This window comes from Staurois parvus, unplaced genomic scaffold, assembly GCF_062004578.1.
Source record: "Staurois parvus isolate SC_StPar_1 unplaced genomic scaffold, SC_StPar_1.0 ptg001133l, whole genome shotgun sequence".
In the NCBI taxonomy this organism is placed as follows: domain Eukaryota; kingdom Metazoa; phylum Chordata; class Amphibia; order Anura; family Ranidae; genus Staurois; species Staurois parvus.
Genome location: NW_028318929.1, coordinates 2,840,101 through 2,856,801, shown reverse-complemented (window position 1 = coordinate 2,856,801; position 16,701 = coordinate 2,840,101). Strand labels below are relative to the sequence as shown.

Here is a 16,701-nt window from a genome sequence, read left to right as displayed (position 1 = left end):
CATCAATGTATGTTGCCTTTTTGTGCACAGCTTCCAGTATTTAGGTTTCAGGGTGTAAATTTGATTGTGTACCTGTACCGAGAAGTTCTAGTTGCTGACTTACCTCTTCACTGGCTGAAAGCTTATTCCAGTTCAGTAATTTAACCGCCTTTTTGATAGCGCTATAGCCGAATGATGGCTACAGTGCTGTCGTGTAGTTCTGGGAGGGCATCATATGATGTCCTCCTAGAACACCCTTCTCGCACGCCCCCAACTGCCTGCACCCAGCGCCCTTTGTGATCACTGTGTCCTTTGGACACAGCTTATCACATGACGCCATAAAGGGCCAATCACAGCAGCCTTTTACCACATGATCAACTGTGTCCAACCACAGCTGATCACCATCTAAATATACTTGCAGGTTATCAGCTGTACTGTCCTCAAAGTACTGCCAATAAATGGTAACTGTCAAAGGAGGCATCAACACTGAGTGCCCTGATTATCAGTGCAGCCCCAAAATTGCCCAACAGTGCTGCCCATCAGTGCCTAGCAGTTCTTCCAATCTGTGCCCATCAGTGCCGCCAATCAGTGCTGTCATTCAGTGCTGCCAGTCAGTGCTCTTCAGTGCTGCCTATCAGTGCCCATCAGTGCCACATATCAGTGCAGCCTCATCAGTACCTCCTCATCATCACCCACCAGTGATGCCTCATCAATTCCGCCTCATCGGTGCAGCCTATCAGGGCCCATCAGCGCTGGTTATCTGTGCCGCCTCATCAGTGCCCATCAGTGCTACCTATCAGTGCCTATCAGTGCAGCCTCATCAACGCACATCAGTGAAGGGTGAAAAAGTACCTGTTTGCAAAATTTTATAATAGAGATAAAATTTCTTTTTTCTGTGTTTTTTCATTTATAGTGCAAAAATAAAAAATCCAGTGGTTAAATACGACCAAAAGAAAGCTCTTTTTACATGAGTGCAGTGTTGCATGACCCAAGCAATTGTCCTTCAAAGTGCGGCCACTAAAAGCTGAAAATTGTTCTGGGCAGGAAGGGGGTAAAAGTGCCCAGCAGGCAAGTAGTTAAAAAGTACTAAGGCCATAGACAGCCAGACAATTAGCATTTTCATAAGTAGGTCAGAGATGGCAGCCTCTGTATCTAGCTTTAGTTTAGAAGGGCAAATCTGTTTATGCACATAGAATTGACATTTCCACCATATGTAACAATGTTCCCAGGCTATATTAATGAAACATATGGCTAATGGGATTTCCAGCAGAGAATCAGCTCATTAGTATAGGAAAAGAGAGGAGTATTAAAGCATGGGAACTATAATAAGGCTTACACTGACAGCTGCAATAAAACATCTGGTATAAAACTGCTGCTTTTGTAGTTCCTACATTTACCCGCTACTTATCTGTGTCCAAGCTGTGTCCCATTTTTAATTTGTTTGCAATTGCTCTATCCAGTTTTTGCAATAATACCACATTTTATTATAAAGTCTTATTTCAATTGGTACCAGGGTTCTGATGATACAAAGTCAGCAGTTTGGTGAAAAATAGAGTTTGTGCCTGCAAAGCATAGCTGCATTATTCTTCTATGTACTTTGGTTTTTCAAAGGTGAAATGATACATTTCTGGGTTGCTGTACAGCAGTTAGACACCACTGTTTCTCAACTCAATGAAACCTGTACCCCATTATAACATCCACCATTTACAAAGCAGAAATTTGTGTGGTTGCTTGTGCCAAGTAGCCCTTGACATGTGTACACGTTGTACTAGCACCTACAGGTAAACCAGTGCTTTGTGCTGGTCCATGAAGTTCCGGCACTTCCAGCTAGTGTCAAAGTTTGCCCAACTATTCCTACCTCCTTCACATTCCCATTGGCCAGTGGAACTAACCATTGTAGTGACCGGCTAAGAGTTATGTGTGGGGCAGAACTTAGTATCAAACTTTGCCACAACACAGAAGGGTTGGAGGTTTACAAGTCAGAATGGCCAAGCAATCAAACTTGACAGGAAGGTTTGGCAGTATGCTGGATTAGATGCCTGCAGCATGGCGTCTTCTGATCCCCAGAATTACAGAGTCTATTTAAATCCTTGTCCTCGTCTTCTATTTGCTCTATTTTCTTCTCTACTTGTCCATCAGAGTAAAGTGAAATATCTAATACTTCTGGTTGTGATGAAGATACAGTACTTGTACTTTCGGAGCGCACTCCTTATTCAGTGCTTGGTGCCAGCGTAAAAGCTCCTTTGGCAACTTGGCATGGTCCAAACCATCAGTGTGTTAAATGGGAGCATGATTGGTTTGTACTGCCATGATTTTGTAAATAAGTGAAAGAGATCTTAAATCAAAGACCTGCGTATGCATGTACTATGTTTTTGCATGGTTTTGACAAAGATATGACTCGCTTTATTTCCAAAATGCAGTGTTGGGTGCTAATTGCCAGGCCCATGATCTAACACCTGGGGTCAGTAAATAGCCCTTAGTAATATGTAATCTCAAACCAGAGCAGTGGGGTAGCAGAAGAAAGTACTGTATCATCTGAATCATAGGTCATAAGTGCCTCATGGACACTGGCAGATGCTGACTTCTACATTTCTTAGCCCCAAACAGATGGATGACCCAGGTAGAAATCCAAAACCTTATCTCTCCACCCTTAGATGTTTAGTGTGCATATGAATTAAGAAATTGTTTGAGAGCCGTACTTGATCAAGACAGGCTTTCAAGATCTACTACCTCCTTTGAGAACCTATGTCAAGTAGACTTCAATGTTCCATATTGGTCACCAACTTATACAATCTCTATACCCGAGGGAATTGTCTTCCTGTACATAAGCAAATGGGAAAATTAATTGCAAATGTTACTCTCCCCTTTGCAATTTGACAGAGCAATTTTGTTTGGACATTAATCTTCCATGATTTCTAATGAGATTTTAGGAACAGAGCTTCAAATTACTGTCACGTTGATACTACTCAACAAAGTCTACCCACAAGTTCCCATTACTTTGATGACACAAATTACAATCAATTGCAATCTTTTGGAGGTGCTCTGACTCATCCATTTCAGTCTGCAGTCCACAAATTAATCCTTTAATTCACTTCTATAGACCTAGGATGGACTCCAATTGGATATCTTCTTCATATCAACAGTCCACATACTGAATGCAGCATGAGCCTGCCTACCCACTGTGTAGAAGAAGACTAAAACCCCTCCAATGTCCTTATGGTTTTCTTAAATCAATGAGATTCAGTAGAAGGAAGATCTTATAGCCTCCGTCAATAATACATTTTGGAACATATGGTACCCATGGAAAGACTTCATTTATTTGTCTTCTATAAAGAATACGCTGACTCTCGTTGTCCCTACTAGGACCACCAGTAGGAGTCATCCACCATACCTGCTCATCCTAGCTGAGTATGCTTGTCAATTACCTGTCTATACCCCCAAGAGACCTTCTTGTCTAAAACTCTCCTACATGTTCATACTCCTGCATCTTTCCTTTTTCTCCCCCCTTTCCCTCCCGTAAATGACCATGCTAATACTTTCCCCATACCTAATATTCCTTCAGTCTCTGCTTTCTTCCCTTTTCTGCAGGGTTACTCTATCCCTACTGCTTACCCTTTTGCTTTTATCGGCAATCCCTACATATTAACCTGTGTTAGTAATGAAGAGTTTATATAGAGAAAACATAGCATGATACAAGTGTCGACCACCTCCTTTATTTCAAATGATGGACAAATCTCCAATAGGCTGCAGAAGAGCTTAACATTGCTGGAGAAATGTGAAATATGAATATGTGTCTTGAACATTGTGAAATATTTAATTTTTTCTTGACTTTCTTTGTCCAAAGTAATGTATTGTCTCACCCAGCATTGTTTGGGAGATGTTTATGCAGGCATTTGCTTGTACATGACTTGAGTCCTAAATAAAAAAATAAAATAAATGATTAAGGTAGGGAAATAAGTACATTTTATATCCAGTAGTTGTTAACTTAACAGGCACATACTAACACTGCTAAATTATGTCTGACCTTAAAGTGGTTATAAATCTTTAAATACACCCAGTGAAGTGAATGGCCTCAGGTAATAAACAGAGATGAAGGAAATCCTCCTATGTAAGTTGTACCTGTTTATCTGCAGTCTTCTCTTCTCTACAGCATTGCAAAGTGCAGAATTTATAAGACTTGTCTGAAAGTTCAGAAAGCAAGGGGCAGGGAGCTCAAATTACATACTATAGAGCTAAGTGAGAACTCTCAGAGCTGATTGGAGGGACACACCCTCCTTCACACAGCTCACAGGAAAAGAGCTGAGGCTGTCAATCTACTGGAGATCCCTCCCCTGTCACCATCTTTTCTCTTGATGTCAGGAAAACGTGTCAGAAGTAACTCATGCTAATAGCAGCAGGCAGAAATGACACTCAGTGCTCTGGACTGAGACAAGTACACACAATAGAGGGATATGCTTTGCTCATATTTCATGTCTGAGGTTTACATCCACTTTTCTCAGCCCCCATATTGTATTCAAGCATCATGCAATTCGGCTGCATCCCTTAAGTGTCTATCACATGCTGCCCCCCGATCAACCACCTAAAGCTTATTATATTGCCAGAGGGGGCTGTTTGCATGGCTTGGGCATGATGCTTTATGGCAAATATACCACAGCATGCCGTGTTGACAGGCTGCACCCTCTGTCAAACTAGTCCGTTCTTTTTTTGCAGTTCTTTTATTTATACATTTTTTGCAAAGTAGCCAAAATATGTACAATATGCAATACAGAAAAGTTACATAGCAAATGGCAGTATATGGGTAAAACATAACCAATAATCAGGTAAATCAGCAGCATGGTAAAACCAAGATGGACATGAACAAGATAAACTCAAGTGCATGGTACTGTGTGGTCCCAACCGGCTGGCATGTCGATGGTCCAAATACAGGTACCTACAACACAGATCACACGAACAACTGGCCATCCAAAGATCTCAGACATGTGGAATAGAGAACCCACCAGGGATCTCAACCAACCAACTGGGAAAATTATTTCAATAACGGATTCCACATCGATTGGGAGATCAACAAAAAAAACCTATGGTTACACAAGGGAGTCACAAAAAAAAAAAGGGAAATGGGAAAAGACAGGGCACAGAGGGAAGAGGAAAGGGGCAAAAGAGAAAGGGCAGATGTAGTAGGGGAAGGAAACCAGGAAGAAAGGGGTAAAGGCAAACTAGCCCTTTCAAGGCAATGGGTCTGTGCTGCTATTGGGAACCAAGTATTAGCGGCGCATTTGTTCCATTGAAGATTGCAAAAAAAGAGGGGCAGTTAGGAGGCGGTAGGATTGCCTTGTGAATACATAAGATGCTTAGTCACACTCATGGATCGCTTTTCAGAAAATTAACAAGTGTGGACTTTGCCTTACCTCTACTCCTTTATGAAGATCACTGGGATGGACATACAGGCAGCAAAGTGCTTGAATTTTTCAATGTCATGGGGTTCCGCTAGGCCAGATTTAGCTATAAGAGATGTGCATGGTTAAATTCTGCAGGAGAACACTTCAAAATCGACATTACCAATTACACAACAAATAGGTGAATGTTCAGGTGATAAGAAATCTGATTGTGATGACTTAAATCTTACGGGAATAATATATTTGACTACCATGTTGACTATACATTCCGAGTTATTAGGGTAAGATTTTAACCCTTTTATTGCCAGCGATGTATGTCATACGTCCACAGCAGCAGGGGCTTCACACACACACATCTCACAAGATTGCAAGTAGGCAACTATACATGTGCTGGATCACTTCCACGGACCCTTGGAACATGGCCACCCCCCACATGATTTCCCCCCACCATGTTTCCCAGCCTCCGCTATCCCGCCTGCAGGCCCGGTGGCAGTTTAGGGTGTCACCCAGTAGAGGGGAGGAAGACCACCTAAAATCCATTTGCTTTTCTCCCCTAGCAGCTAAGAACCTGGACGCGTCACTTTCAGTTGCAGCTGTCATTGTTCCCGGCTGCTCAGGGAAGAAGCTTATGGAGCGTGATCTGTGCTCCATTAACTTCAGTGGAGGGCAAAGGAGACATCGGGGGTCAAACAGACCCCTGATGTCTCATCAAAGAGAGCCTGTTACAATAAATATGCTTTTGCATAGGGGGCTATTGGTACATCCAAGCATTTAAACTCCACCCCCCAAAAAACTTTGGAGCCCCTCTACCCCATATATGTACTTAAATGCAGGGCGTCCCTAGGCAGGTGCAGGGGGTGCACGCTGCACTGGGTGACACCTATCACACGGGGTGACACCGGACCCGCTCCATGAAAAGGTAAGTTTTAAAGCAAGCTACGGATGAGTATAACGATCCATTATGCTCCCCAATCCGCAGATCCGATCCATCGTGCAGGGGATCGTCGGCTTGCAACCTATATTCTTTGTATTTTATTCTATTCTATTCTAATCTATTCTATTTTTTTCTATTTTATTCTTTTATTTTCTATTCTATTGTTTTTGAAATTAGAATTTTGAAAGACAGCTATATTATTTCTATTTTAGTCCATTTTATTCTATTCAAAATTAGAATTTTGAAATTAGAATTTCAGAAGAAGGCTATATTAACCATTAGCCGCCCGGCCAATGGCCGTTTGGCGGCTTCAAAAGTGTTGCTGCATTCCGGGTGCACGCCATTTGGCATGCTCCCGCACATGCGCAGTTTGCGCTAATGCAGAGCGGCGCAGCAGCGCGATCTGTCACCGGCCGTGTACCTCGGACACGGCAGATGACAGATCCGAGTACCGGCTCCCATTGCTGGTACCATGTGAACTGCTGTGACCAATCACAGCAGGTCACATGACAGTTGTATACAATGGATGGCTTCATTCATGCCATCCATTGTATACTAGTGCCTACCTTTGAATGGTCACAGCTAATCACATGCACATGTCATGTGATTAGCTGTGACCAAATCACAGCTAAGCACAAAAAAAAAAAAAAAAAGCTGAATGAATCGATTTCATTCAGGTAAATGCTTGCTTATAGCAAAGTAATTCTTTGCTATAAGCAAATTGTGTAAAAAAAAAAATACTGATCACTTCCCCAAAGTAGTACAATGGTACTATGGTAACATTGTACTACTTTGGTCATAGTAAAATATGAAAAAAAAATCTTAAAAAAAATGTAATAAAAAATTAAAAATAATAAAAAAAAAAAAATATATATATATATATTTTTTTCATACTGTCACCAGTCAGTGTCCCTGTTCACCGCCATGCCAGTTATATGATGACGCTGTACTGCACTGGTGACAGTATGTAAAAAATAGTGAAAATAATTTTTTTAATTTTTTCATTTTCTGAAAAATTATGACAAAAAAAATACAACTTCAAAAAACTCGCCATGCCTCTTATGAAGTACGTCGGACTGTCTACTCTGCAAAAAGGGGTCATTTGTGGATATCTGTACTATTCTGACATTCTTGGACCTCAAGAAATTAGATTGCCGTCAGTACTTCAGGATTGATCAATATTCAGATCTATACCATAGTTTGTGAACTCTATAACTTTCCTACAAACTAAATAATACATCCTAATTTGGGTTATTTTCACCAAAGACATGTAGCAGAATACATCTCGGCCTAAATTTATGAAGAACAATTATTTATTTGTAAACTTTCACAACAGAAACAAAGAAAAATGTGGGGTTTTTTTTCAAAATTTTTGGGTTTTTTTTGTTAATTTAGCAAAAAATAAAAACCCCAGCGGTGAATAAATACCACCAAAAGAAATCTCTAGTTGTGTGAAGAAAATGATAAAATTTTAGTTTCGGTACAATGCTGTATGACCGCTCAATTGTCATTCGAAGTGTGAGAGTGCTGAAACCTAAAAAATGGCCTGAGCAGGAGGGTGTAAAATTGCCTGGTATTGAAATGGTTAATTATATTCCATTCTATTTTTTTCTATTCTATTCTTTACTTTTCTAGTATGTTCTGTTTTATTCTATTCTTTTCAACACTCAAATTTTGGAAGATGGCTATATTATAACACTAATACACACAGTCTTTGAAGGAAATCAGTAATAGTTAGCAATATGTTTAGAGTTCGAATTTGTTTTCAAATTCAATTTTGTTTTTGAGTTTGTTTTGAACTTTATTTGAATAATTTGTTATATTGGATAAATTTTCATTTCGTTATTTTATATTTGTTTCATTTTGTTACTTTTGTAATACAGAAATTCAGATATATCTGAATAAAAATGAAAATTTAGTCCAGATTTCGATTTGGAACAAAATGAATCGCACTTGTCTAGATGCCATCTATTATACAGGGTGTCCCTAAATTCTGGACACATAGGAAATATCACTAACTATATGTTTTTTTCCTCAATATGCATTTTTTCTATGGGTCCAGATTTTAGACTTTTAGACTATTGATAAATCTGTATATTGCCACCGGATGTGTAATTAAGCTCTTTATTGGATTTAGATTAACTATTGCATGTTTTACATAGTGAGGGGACTGATATAATAAACAATTTGAGAATTACTTTATTTTTAATATTTTTAATATTTTTACAGTTATTGGGTACTATTCGGGTTGCTATTTAGTTTTAACCCTGGCTTCTGTTGCCTTTTTTTTTATTTTTATTATATAAATGAAGAAATACTGAAAATGTTGAAAAAAAATAGGCCTCTTGCACACTGGGCGTTTTTAAAATGCCAGTAGCATTAGCTGTAAAAAGTTGCATTAAAAATGTGAGGGTTTTTTTGCGTTTTACCGTTTTTGCATTAGCGTTTAGCTGTGTTTCGTCACATTTAGCCGCATTTTTGCTGCACTGGCAGTTTCTAGCATTTTTTTAAACAAAAATTATTTTTTGTTTTGGCTCAAAAAACACTCAAAAATGTCAGTTTGCCACTTTTACCACATTTACCAGCATTAGTGTGTTTTTACAGCTAAAAAACTCCTCTTGAAACCCACTATTTTGTTTTTTTTTAGGCCAATAGATATTCTGCTACATGTCTTTGGTAAAAAAGAAAATCTCAGTATATTAATTTGTTTCCAAGAAAGTTAGTGTCTACACACTATGGGATATATACTGGAATTTTTATTTATTTATTTTTTATAATAGTAATGGCACTAACTGGCATTAGGTGGGAACTGACTAACTGCCACTCACATCTCCAGTGACAATATTACAGTCATGCCCAGACTGGGTCAAAAAATAGGCATGGGCATTTTAGACTGAACAGACAATTTGGGGGGGTTCAAAGGCATGGGGGGGGCAGTTTGCTGGGCAAATCCCCGGCGTGCCCTGTGGCCAGTCCAGGCCTGAAAACAGTGATAAGTGATAATACTATACACCAACCTTTTCAAAACAGAGGAAATTTCTGGTCTCATGGAACCCCTGCCAAAAATGACTATATCGACAACTCATGAATACATTAGTGTGCTGGTCAGTAGGAATTATGCTCCTTACACTTGTGGTCATTTGGGAGAATTACCCTCTTACAGATCAATGGAGTCAGTGGCAAATTATCTGACAAGCAGAAATTGCTCAAGTAACGCCTAGCAACATCTGGAGAAACCCTGGTTGAGAAACCCTGTTAGACACTGTCACTGTACTAATGACACTGGCTGGGACAGTCTAAATGTGTGCCTAGCAAGTGTTAATGTGTGTAATGTGTGCTGATTTTGACAAAAATGTCTTTGTTTCTTCTCCCTGCAACTCCAGGCTTTGGACTGTGATTGGACACAGCTGATCAGCAGGTCCCAGCAGGTCCCTGAATCATTGGCCAGGACATGCTGACAAACTACCACTCTGTACAATGACAGCAGGAGTAGGCAGGCGGGCAACCCGGAAACAGGCAGTGATGCACAGGTACGTCGCTGTGCCTGTACTGGCTGCCCATCCACAGTACATAGCAAGCACGGCCCACAAGCGATTAATAAAAATGATAATAAGTGGTAGACAAGAGGAATGGAATTCCTAGCTCAATCACCACCTGGTTTTACAACAGCTCTCAACCCCTCCTTTTGTGAGATGAAACAAAAAAGTTTCCTATCTTTTTTCATTATCCAACACAAAAGTCAGTAACTGATGGTTTTGCCTATAGTGACCACCTGCTATCTGATGTACATTGAGATTGAAGAAGCCCTCCAATGCCCTCAGCATGCACCAGATGCAGGAGATGGTAAGAGGAGATATGATTACCATTGCTCTCTTGTTATTACTATTTAATCTATGGTTATTATATATTATATATATTATATTCATTATTATAATGAAAATATGATTAGACACTTACAAAATAGGACAAGAAAACTTTTTTGCGCTTCTGCATTTCCAACCCAGACCAGCAGGGAATCTTCCAAAGGATCGTAAAATCTCATCTCCATCGTGATCTCCTCCCCTGGACATATATAACATCTTAAATAAAAAGCTGGACGTATTTTATTTACACATCAACTGCCTGAGCTGTGATCTCACAGTACCTTTTGCATATTGCAGCCGTCTCTCCTGTATCTTTGTCGCCTTACTCTTCCTGCAGTTACACAAAACTGAAATCATTTTATATGTTGCTCAGTTACACAGACCAAAATCAAGTGTTTTTAGAAGCACAGGGACCACTTACATGCAGCAATCCTTGGCAAACATTCAGAATTTTTTATTTAGTTTACAGCAATCATATGATTACTCATTAGTTATTATACATTGTTGCACTTTGACTTATTGAGCTTGGTTGGGTAACATAAATCAAGTTACGAGTGCGCACAGGTAAACAAGAAAGAACACATTCCAGAACCATTCTACCATTCTGTAGGTGGAATGATCCTCAGGGATTTTAATATAGATCACTGTGCTGGCAGTGCTGGTGGTGGATTGTGCAATCAAAGCATTTTTTCTGGTGTTAGGATCTCAATGTCCATGATTTCAGTATTGGACATTAAAGTATATCTCCAGGCCAGCCACTCCCAAGCAGAGTTATGTGGAACCCTAGGGTTCCTACAGCAGTTGGAAAACATGGAACAGCCTTGTGCAGTACCTTTGTGACTTTCTATGCAACATCCAAGATTGCCTCTGAGGAAGAGGTTACCACCCCCCTCCATGATTTCAGTATTGGACATTAAAGTATATCTCTAGGCTAGCCATTCTGAAGCAGAGTTCTGTGGAACCCTAGGGTTCCTACAGCAGATGGAAAACAAGGAACAGAGGGTGCACCAACCTTGTGCATTACCTTTGTGACTTTCAATGCAACATCCAAGGTTGGATCTGAGGAAGAGGTTACCCCCCCCCCCTCAGTTTTTGGATGGTCCTCTCATGGTTGAGACTTGCATAGGTGACCAGGTTGCTTTGATTGCATTGTGGACTTTGATGTGCTTTCATTAATGGGTTGTTTGTGAGTATATATATTCATGTTATTTACACAAAGGTAATGCGCAAGGCTGGTGCACCCTCTCTTCCTTGTTTTCCAGTATTTCTCCTGTATTTCCCCAGACCTTAGAGAACAGCCAGGCCAGTGCCAGCCTTGGAACAGCCAAGGACCTGGGATCCATCACTTGCCAGTGTACTGCTCTTGAGCGCAGGAGATGGTTTTTCTTTGTTCCTCCAGAAGTTGCTTGGGGTTCCTTTAGATGTGGCTGATTGATCTGAAAATTATTTCAAAAGTTCCTGTAGGGATAGTCATTTGTTTGCTTCTGTCTGGCCCTTGGTAACTATTTGATCTACTGATACCAAATTCCCCCACTAACACTGATGAAGGGACATGATTCCTCCTAATGATACCAACGATGGGGCACAATTTCTCCCAATGACACCAACAATGGTGCCCAATTACACCAATGATGGGGCAAAATTCCTCCCAATGACACCTATGATAGGGTACAATTCCTTCCAGTGACACTAACGATGGGGCACAATTCTTCGCAATGCCACCAAAGATGGGGTATTGTACTTTTCCACTGACATTGGGACCTTTTCTACTCCCAGTGGTCACAGTCTGGCTTCCTTAAAGTCTGAAGGACAGTTTACCGTCCCTTTGTTTGGAGACCCCTGCTCTAGGGTAAAACTGTTGAAAAAGGCTGCTTAAGGCAAAACCTTTTTTTTTTCATTTTGAATAGAGTGAGGAAGGATTAGATCCTCTGTTAAGTTTTTAATGCTGTCTTTGTCCCCATTGGAAACAAGAAAGTAATGGTAAATCCAAAATTTTGGAGATATCCCCAGAACCAGAATCAATGGAAAATTGGTCAATAGGGAACCTGTTATGGGGATAATTGTCTTTGATGGGAATTTCCCTCACTTTGAGAGATTTTCTTTAAGTTCCTGTTACATCTCCAAAACAGGAATGAAGTGAAGTTCCCCAATGGTACACAGAAAGCAAAAAAAAAAGATTTAGCAGTGGTTTTGATGGTTCCATACTGTAAATCTTTTTTTTTTGTTTTAGCTATAGAGTATGGAACCATCAAAACCACTGCTAAATCTTTTTTTTTGTTTTAGCTATAGCTATACATACACTTTAGAGGGTTCTTTTTTTATCCCCTATGTACCACTACGCTATACACACCATGGTCCATCTCCCGTGTAGCTGTCACCTTGCCCTCTCCCCCCACCACCAGACAAAGTCCTAGCTGCTCAATGGAGCAGAGGGAGCGCCATGACCAGAGGAGAGCAGGTCATGTAACTTTGATAGATCACATGACCAGGCTCTCTTCCCATGCTCAAGTGTAGCCATAGCACTGTTTTATAAATCAGCCTCAAAGTGTTATGGGAGAAGTTAGGTGTCAAGGGTTCCTTTTAAGAACCAGACTAATGTGAACCTGTGCTTTTCCTAGGTAGGACAAAGCAACAGGTTTACTTTAATGCCAGCCCCTGTAGCATGTTATACTTACCTTTCATTCATTCTATTTGCCATCTGAAGTGAGAAGTAAAAATCTTGTGTATGTTTCAAGATGATCCAGGGCTGAGGACCTCCATAAAGTTGACCACCCCAAAATGAATGAACTGGTCCAATCACCAAGCATAGCCTAAAGGTACTGGATAATTCTCTTTGCTCTTGACGGTGGGAGGGATGAATGGTAACTATAAGGGAACTCTAATGTGTATAATGGGGCTGGCTTTAAAGTGAACCTATTGCATGATTCCATGTTTCCCCATTAAGCCACAGATGTCTTTGTCCCCAATGGCAGTATTTCACATTACTTTCCAGTGGGACACAGACAGCAATAAAACCAAATCAATGCTCTAATCCTTCTCTACTCAAAAAATAAAATGCAAGTTTTGGATAGAGCTTTCTTGTAATAAAAATCAGAAACTCAAAATGATTCAACAGCTTCTCCCAACAAATGTTCTTATAAAACTACTTGATGTACATAACAGCTACAGTCAATACACAACAGTTCTAGTAAAATTATAAGGCATGTCTCTTACCAGCTACCCTCTGTGATGACCACCTCCCCGTCATTGATGATAAACTGTATTTCAGGTGGAAAGTTCACATTCTCTTTGGGCACATTGGAGGCAACAGCAGCCAGCTTCCAGTTCCCTGCAATCTGTGGCATAGAGAAGCCATAAATGTTTAGACCCAAGCCAAGGGATTGAATCAGGCAATGCAAAGTGAAATTATGATCGGCAAACATGTCATTTGATAGCAACCAATTTAATTTCTGATTTCATCTTAGCTGAAGCATATCTAAAAACACAAACAATATAATGTGTTGCAGCTAACCAGTTCTAAAATGTAATGGCTGCTTCACTTTATTTCTGAATTTTCTTCCATTATTATCACCTTGTGATCATGTGTGTAGCCTAGAGCTCTGCCCTCTTGCTCCCCCCCTCCCACTCTGTGAGCAGTGACAGAGCCAAGACTTCTGTATGTTATGCAGCAGCCAGCTCTCTTCCCTTGCTTCTCTGCAGTGTGAGCAGAGCAGGCTGTGTTCCTCTCACCCCTCACGTCTCTGCAGTGTGAGCAGAGCAGGCTGTGTTCCTCTCACCCCTCACTTCCCTGCAGTGTGAGCAGAGCAGGCTATGTTCCTCTCACCCCTCACTTCCCTGCAGTCTGAGCAGAGCAGGCTGAGTTCCTCTCACTTCGATGATGTGTGGCAGATCAGGCTCTGTGTGAAATCCTGCCCCCACTCCCTCCTGGCAGCAGAGGCTATGAGCCAATCCATGGCAAGAGGACCTGCTACACAGTGGCAGCCGTGGATCATGGAAAATTTAGTCCTTAAAGGGGCCCAGTGAAATGCAAGTGAAGGGAGGCTGGTACTGTTGTGTAATTCACTACCCAGTATGTCCTGCACAACAGAGGAGGAGAGATAGGACTTTTCATGGGAAATTCTAGAGAGATCTGGGTCATTGGCCCAGTGGAAGTAGAATGTGCAGACTTGCCAGTTGGACTTGTGAGTGCTAGACCAAAGGGACAGCTACATGTTGGGTAGAAATCATTCAGGGGGCCCAGATTGCAGTAATCAATATATTGTAGAACCTGCAAACAGTACAACAGTTGAGTGGAGAGCCCACCCGACCAGGGGACTTACAGTTGATGTAGTGGAGTGCCAGTGGTAGTAGGCCCAAGCTGAAGACAGAGCCTGCCAAGGGGGGTGGAATGCAGCCTGGCCATTGAAACCCAAGATGAGCTTGAAGAAGTAGAGACATAATCCCTGAGCTTTCCGTACTCCTTTGGAACCTCTCCCTACCGCTAATGCTGTCCCTGACAGATGGGTACACTTTCCCTACAGTAGCCACTTCCCAAAAGCGCGTGTGTTCCATGAGGGGTGAACTGAACCATCTGTGTCAGGGGCAGACTGACAACTCATGGGGCCCCTGGGCAATAGGGGATCATGGGGCCCCTGTGTCTTGCCCAAACTCAAAAAAGCATATGAAAAAGGTACCAGGGGCATTTCATGGGGCCCCCTACTGACCCCGGGCCCTCGGGCAGTGCCCAAGTTTCCAAATGGTCAGTCTGCCCCTGATCTGTGTTTATCGCCTCCTCCTCCTTGTTTAGCAGTTCAACAGCCATCTGTTAATGGGATAGCTACATGTTCACTTCCTTTCAGAAGGGCCACAATGACAGCCGGCTAACATTAACAATTAGGTGACAGGTACTTATAAACACCTCCAGGGGTACCTTTTTGTCTACTATTGGGGGAGAAGCCACTGCAGGGACCAGTCTAGCAATTCAGAGAAGTGGAGGATCAGGTAAATAAATCCTCTTTTCCATGTTCTCTAGACCTAAATGAGCAGTTAACCCTTGCAGTTTGAGTACAGCCCCGCTGCAAGGAGGAATTTTCACATTTCCTGGAGTACGTCTTTAACAATGACATCTGATTGGTTGTTATTCATTGTTTGTGAATGCGTGTTGTTTTTGCATAATAATGTGAAATACCTACCTTGTCCACATCTAGAACCATAACTTCATTGGGCAAATCTGCGCAAGCTTAAAAAAAAAAAAATTGTTTTTCTTATGTACACATTTTTTTTACTATATCCAGAATAAACTTTGTGTCAAATGTATATTTGTTTTATCATTGTTCTCTTTAGTTCAGAGGCTGAAGTGTTTTAACAAAGAAGTTGCTGTGTGAACACTTCAAGCATTTGCACAGCAATCATGAATAATCATTGTAATGTGTCTAGCACATTTATTTCCTATGATTGTCAGCTCCATCTAGTGGCCATATTGCAGTATTTTTATGATTGAGGCATTTTAGGAAAAAGTTACATTATGGCCACTAGATGGAGCTGACCATGAAAAGAAATAAACATATTAGACACAATACTTCTTGAGGCATTCGCACTACAATTAAAAAATAGACCCTTTTGCATTGGGTTTTGCTAAAATCCTTCAATTTATTTAACCTAAAAAGAATTTCTTAAAAAAAAAAATCTGTATCAGCTGTGTATTTTCATTTTCTTTGAATTGTGATGGAATAGCAATAACTTACCTTGACTGGTAGACCACAAGCTTAATAATGTCATGCAATGCCAAGCTGCTGTTTCTAAAGCGAGCAAAATCCTCTCTTGTATTAAAAGGTATAGACTCCAGAGAGAGAGATATCATCCCCCCGGTACAAATCATTAATAATACCTCATCTGAAATATGCAGTTCAGTTTTGGGCACCAATTCACAAAAAGAACATTGAGGAACTGGAGAAAGTACAGAGAAGGGCAACCAAACTGATAAGAGGCATGAAGGAGATCAGCTATGAGGAAAGATTAGAGGAACTGAATGTATTTTCTCTTGAAAAGAGGAGCTAAACCTCTTCATGCCGGCCGAACGCAAATGTACGGCCTCCCGGCGTCTGGGCATAGACGCCGAGCGGCCGCACATTTGCGTTCTATTAAAAAAGGACACATGTGCCAAGAGCGTGTGCCCTGCGCGCTCCCTGAACACATGTGCGGTACTCACGGAAAGATCCCGATCTCCTCTTTCGATCGGGACCTTTCCCGATCATGTGACCGCCGTGACGGCGCGTCACGGTGGTCACATGACCCTAAACCCCGCCCTGCCTCCTGGCTTCAGAAACTCTTAAAGGGCCGGGAGGCGCCAGCATGAAGGGGTTAAGGGGGGATATGATCTCCATGTATAATACATAAGGGGGGATATGATCTCCATGCATAATACATAAGGGGGGGATATGATCTCCATGTATAATACATAAGGGGGGATATGATCTCCATGCATAATACATAAGGGGGGGATATGATCATCATGTATAATACATAAGGGGGGATATGATCTCCATGTATAATA

General features: G+C 41.2%; 1 protein-coding gene across 2 annotated transcripts in view; it reads right to left on the bottom strand.

Annotated features, from left to right (window-relative positions):
* Positions 1-3,672: 3,672 nt before the first annotated feature.
* Positions 3,673-16,701, bottom strand: part of LOC149439350 (uncharacterized) — a 56,401-nt gene continuing 43,372 nt past the window's right edge. For both annotated transcript variants that reach the window (XM_089659125.1, XM_089659124.1), the window contains exons 16-21: positions 15,341-15,387; positions 13,383-13,504; positions 10,451-10,500; positions 10,264-10,368; positions 5,385-5,478; positions 3,673-3,894 (exon numbers count right to left, since the gene is read on the bottom strand). In XM_089659125.1, the coding sequence (XP_089515251.1) occupies positions 5,387-5,478; positions 10,264-10,368; positions 10,451-10,500; positions 13,383-13,504; positions 15,341-15,387 (416 nt within the window). In that variant the 3' untranslated portion in view covers positions 3,673-3,894; positions 5,385-5,386. The remainder of the gene's footprint in view (positions 3,895-5,384; positions 5,479-10,263; positions 10,369-10,450; positions 10,501-13,382; positions 13,505-15,340; positions 15,388-16,701) is intronic.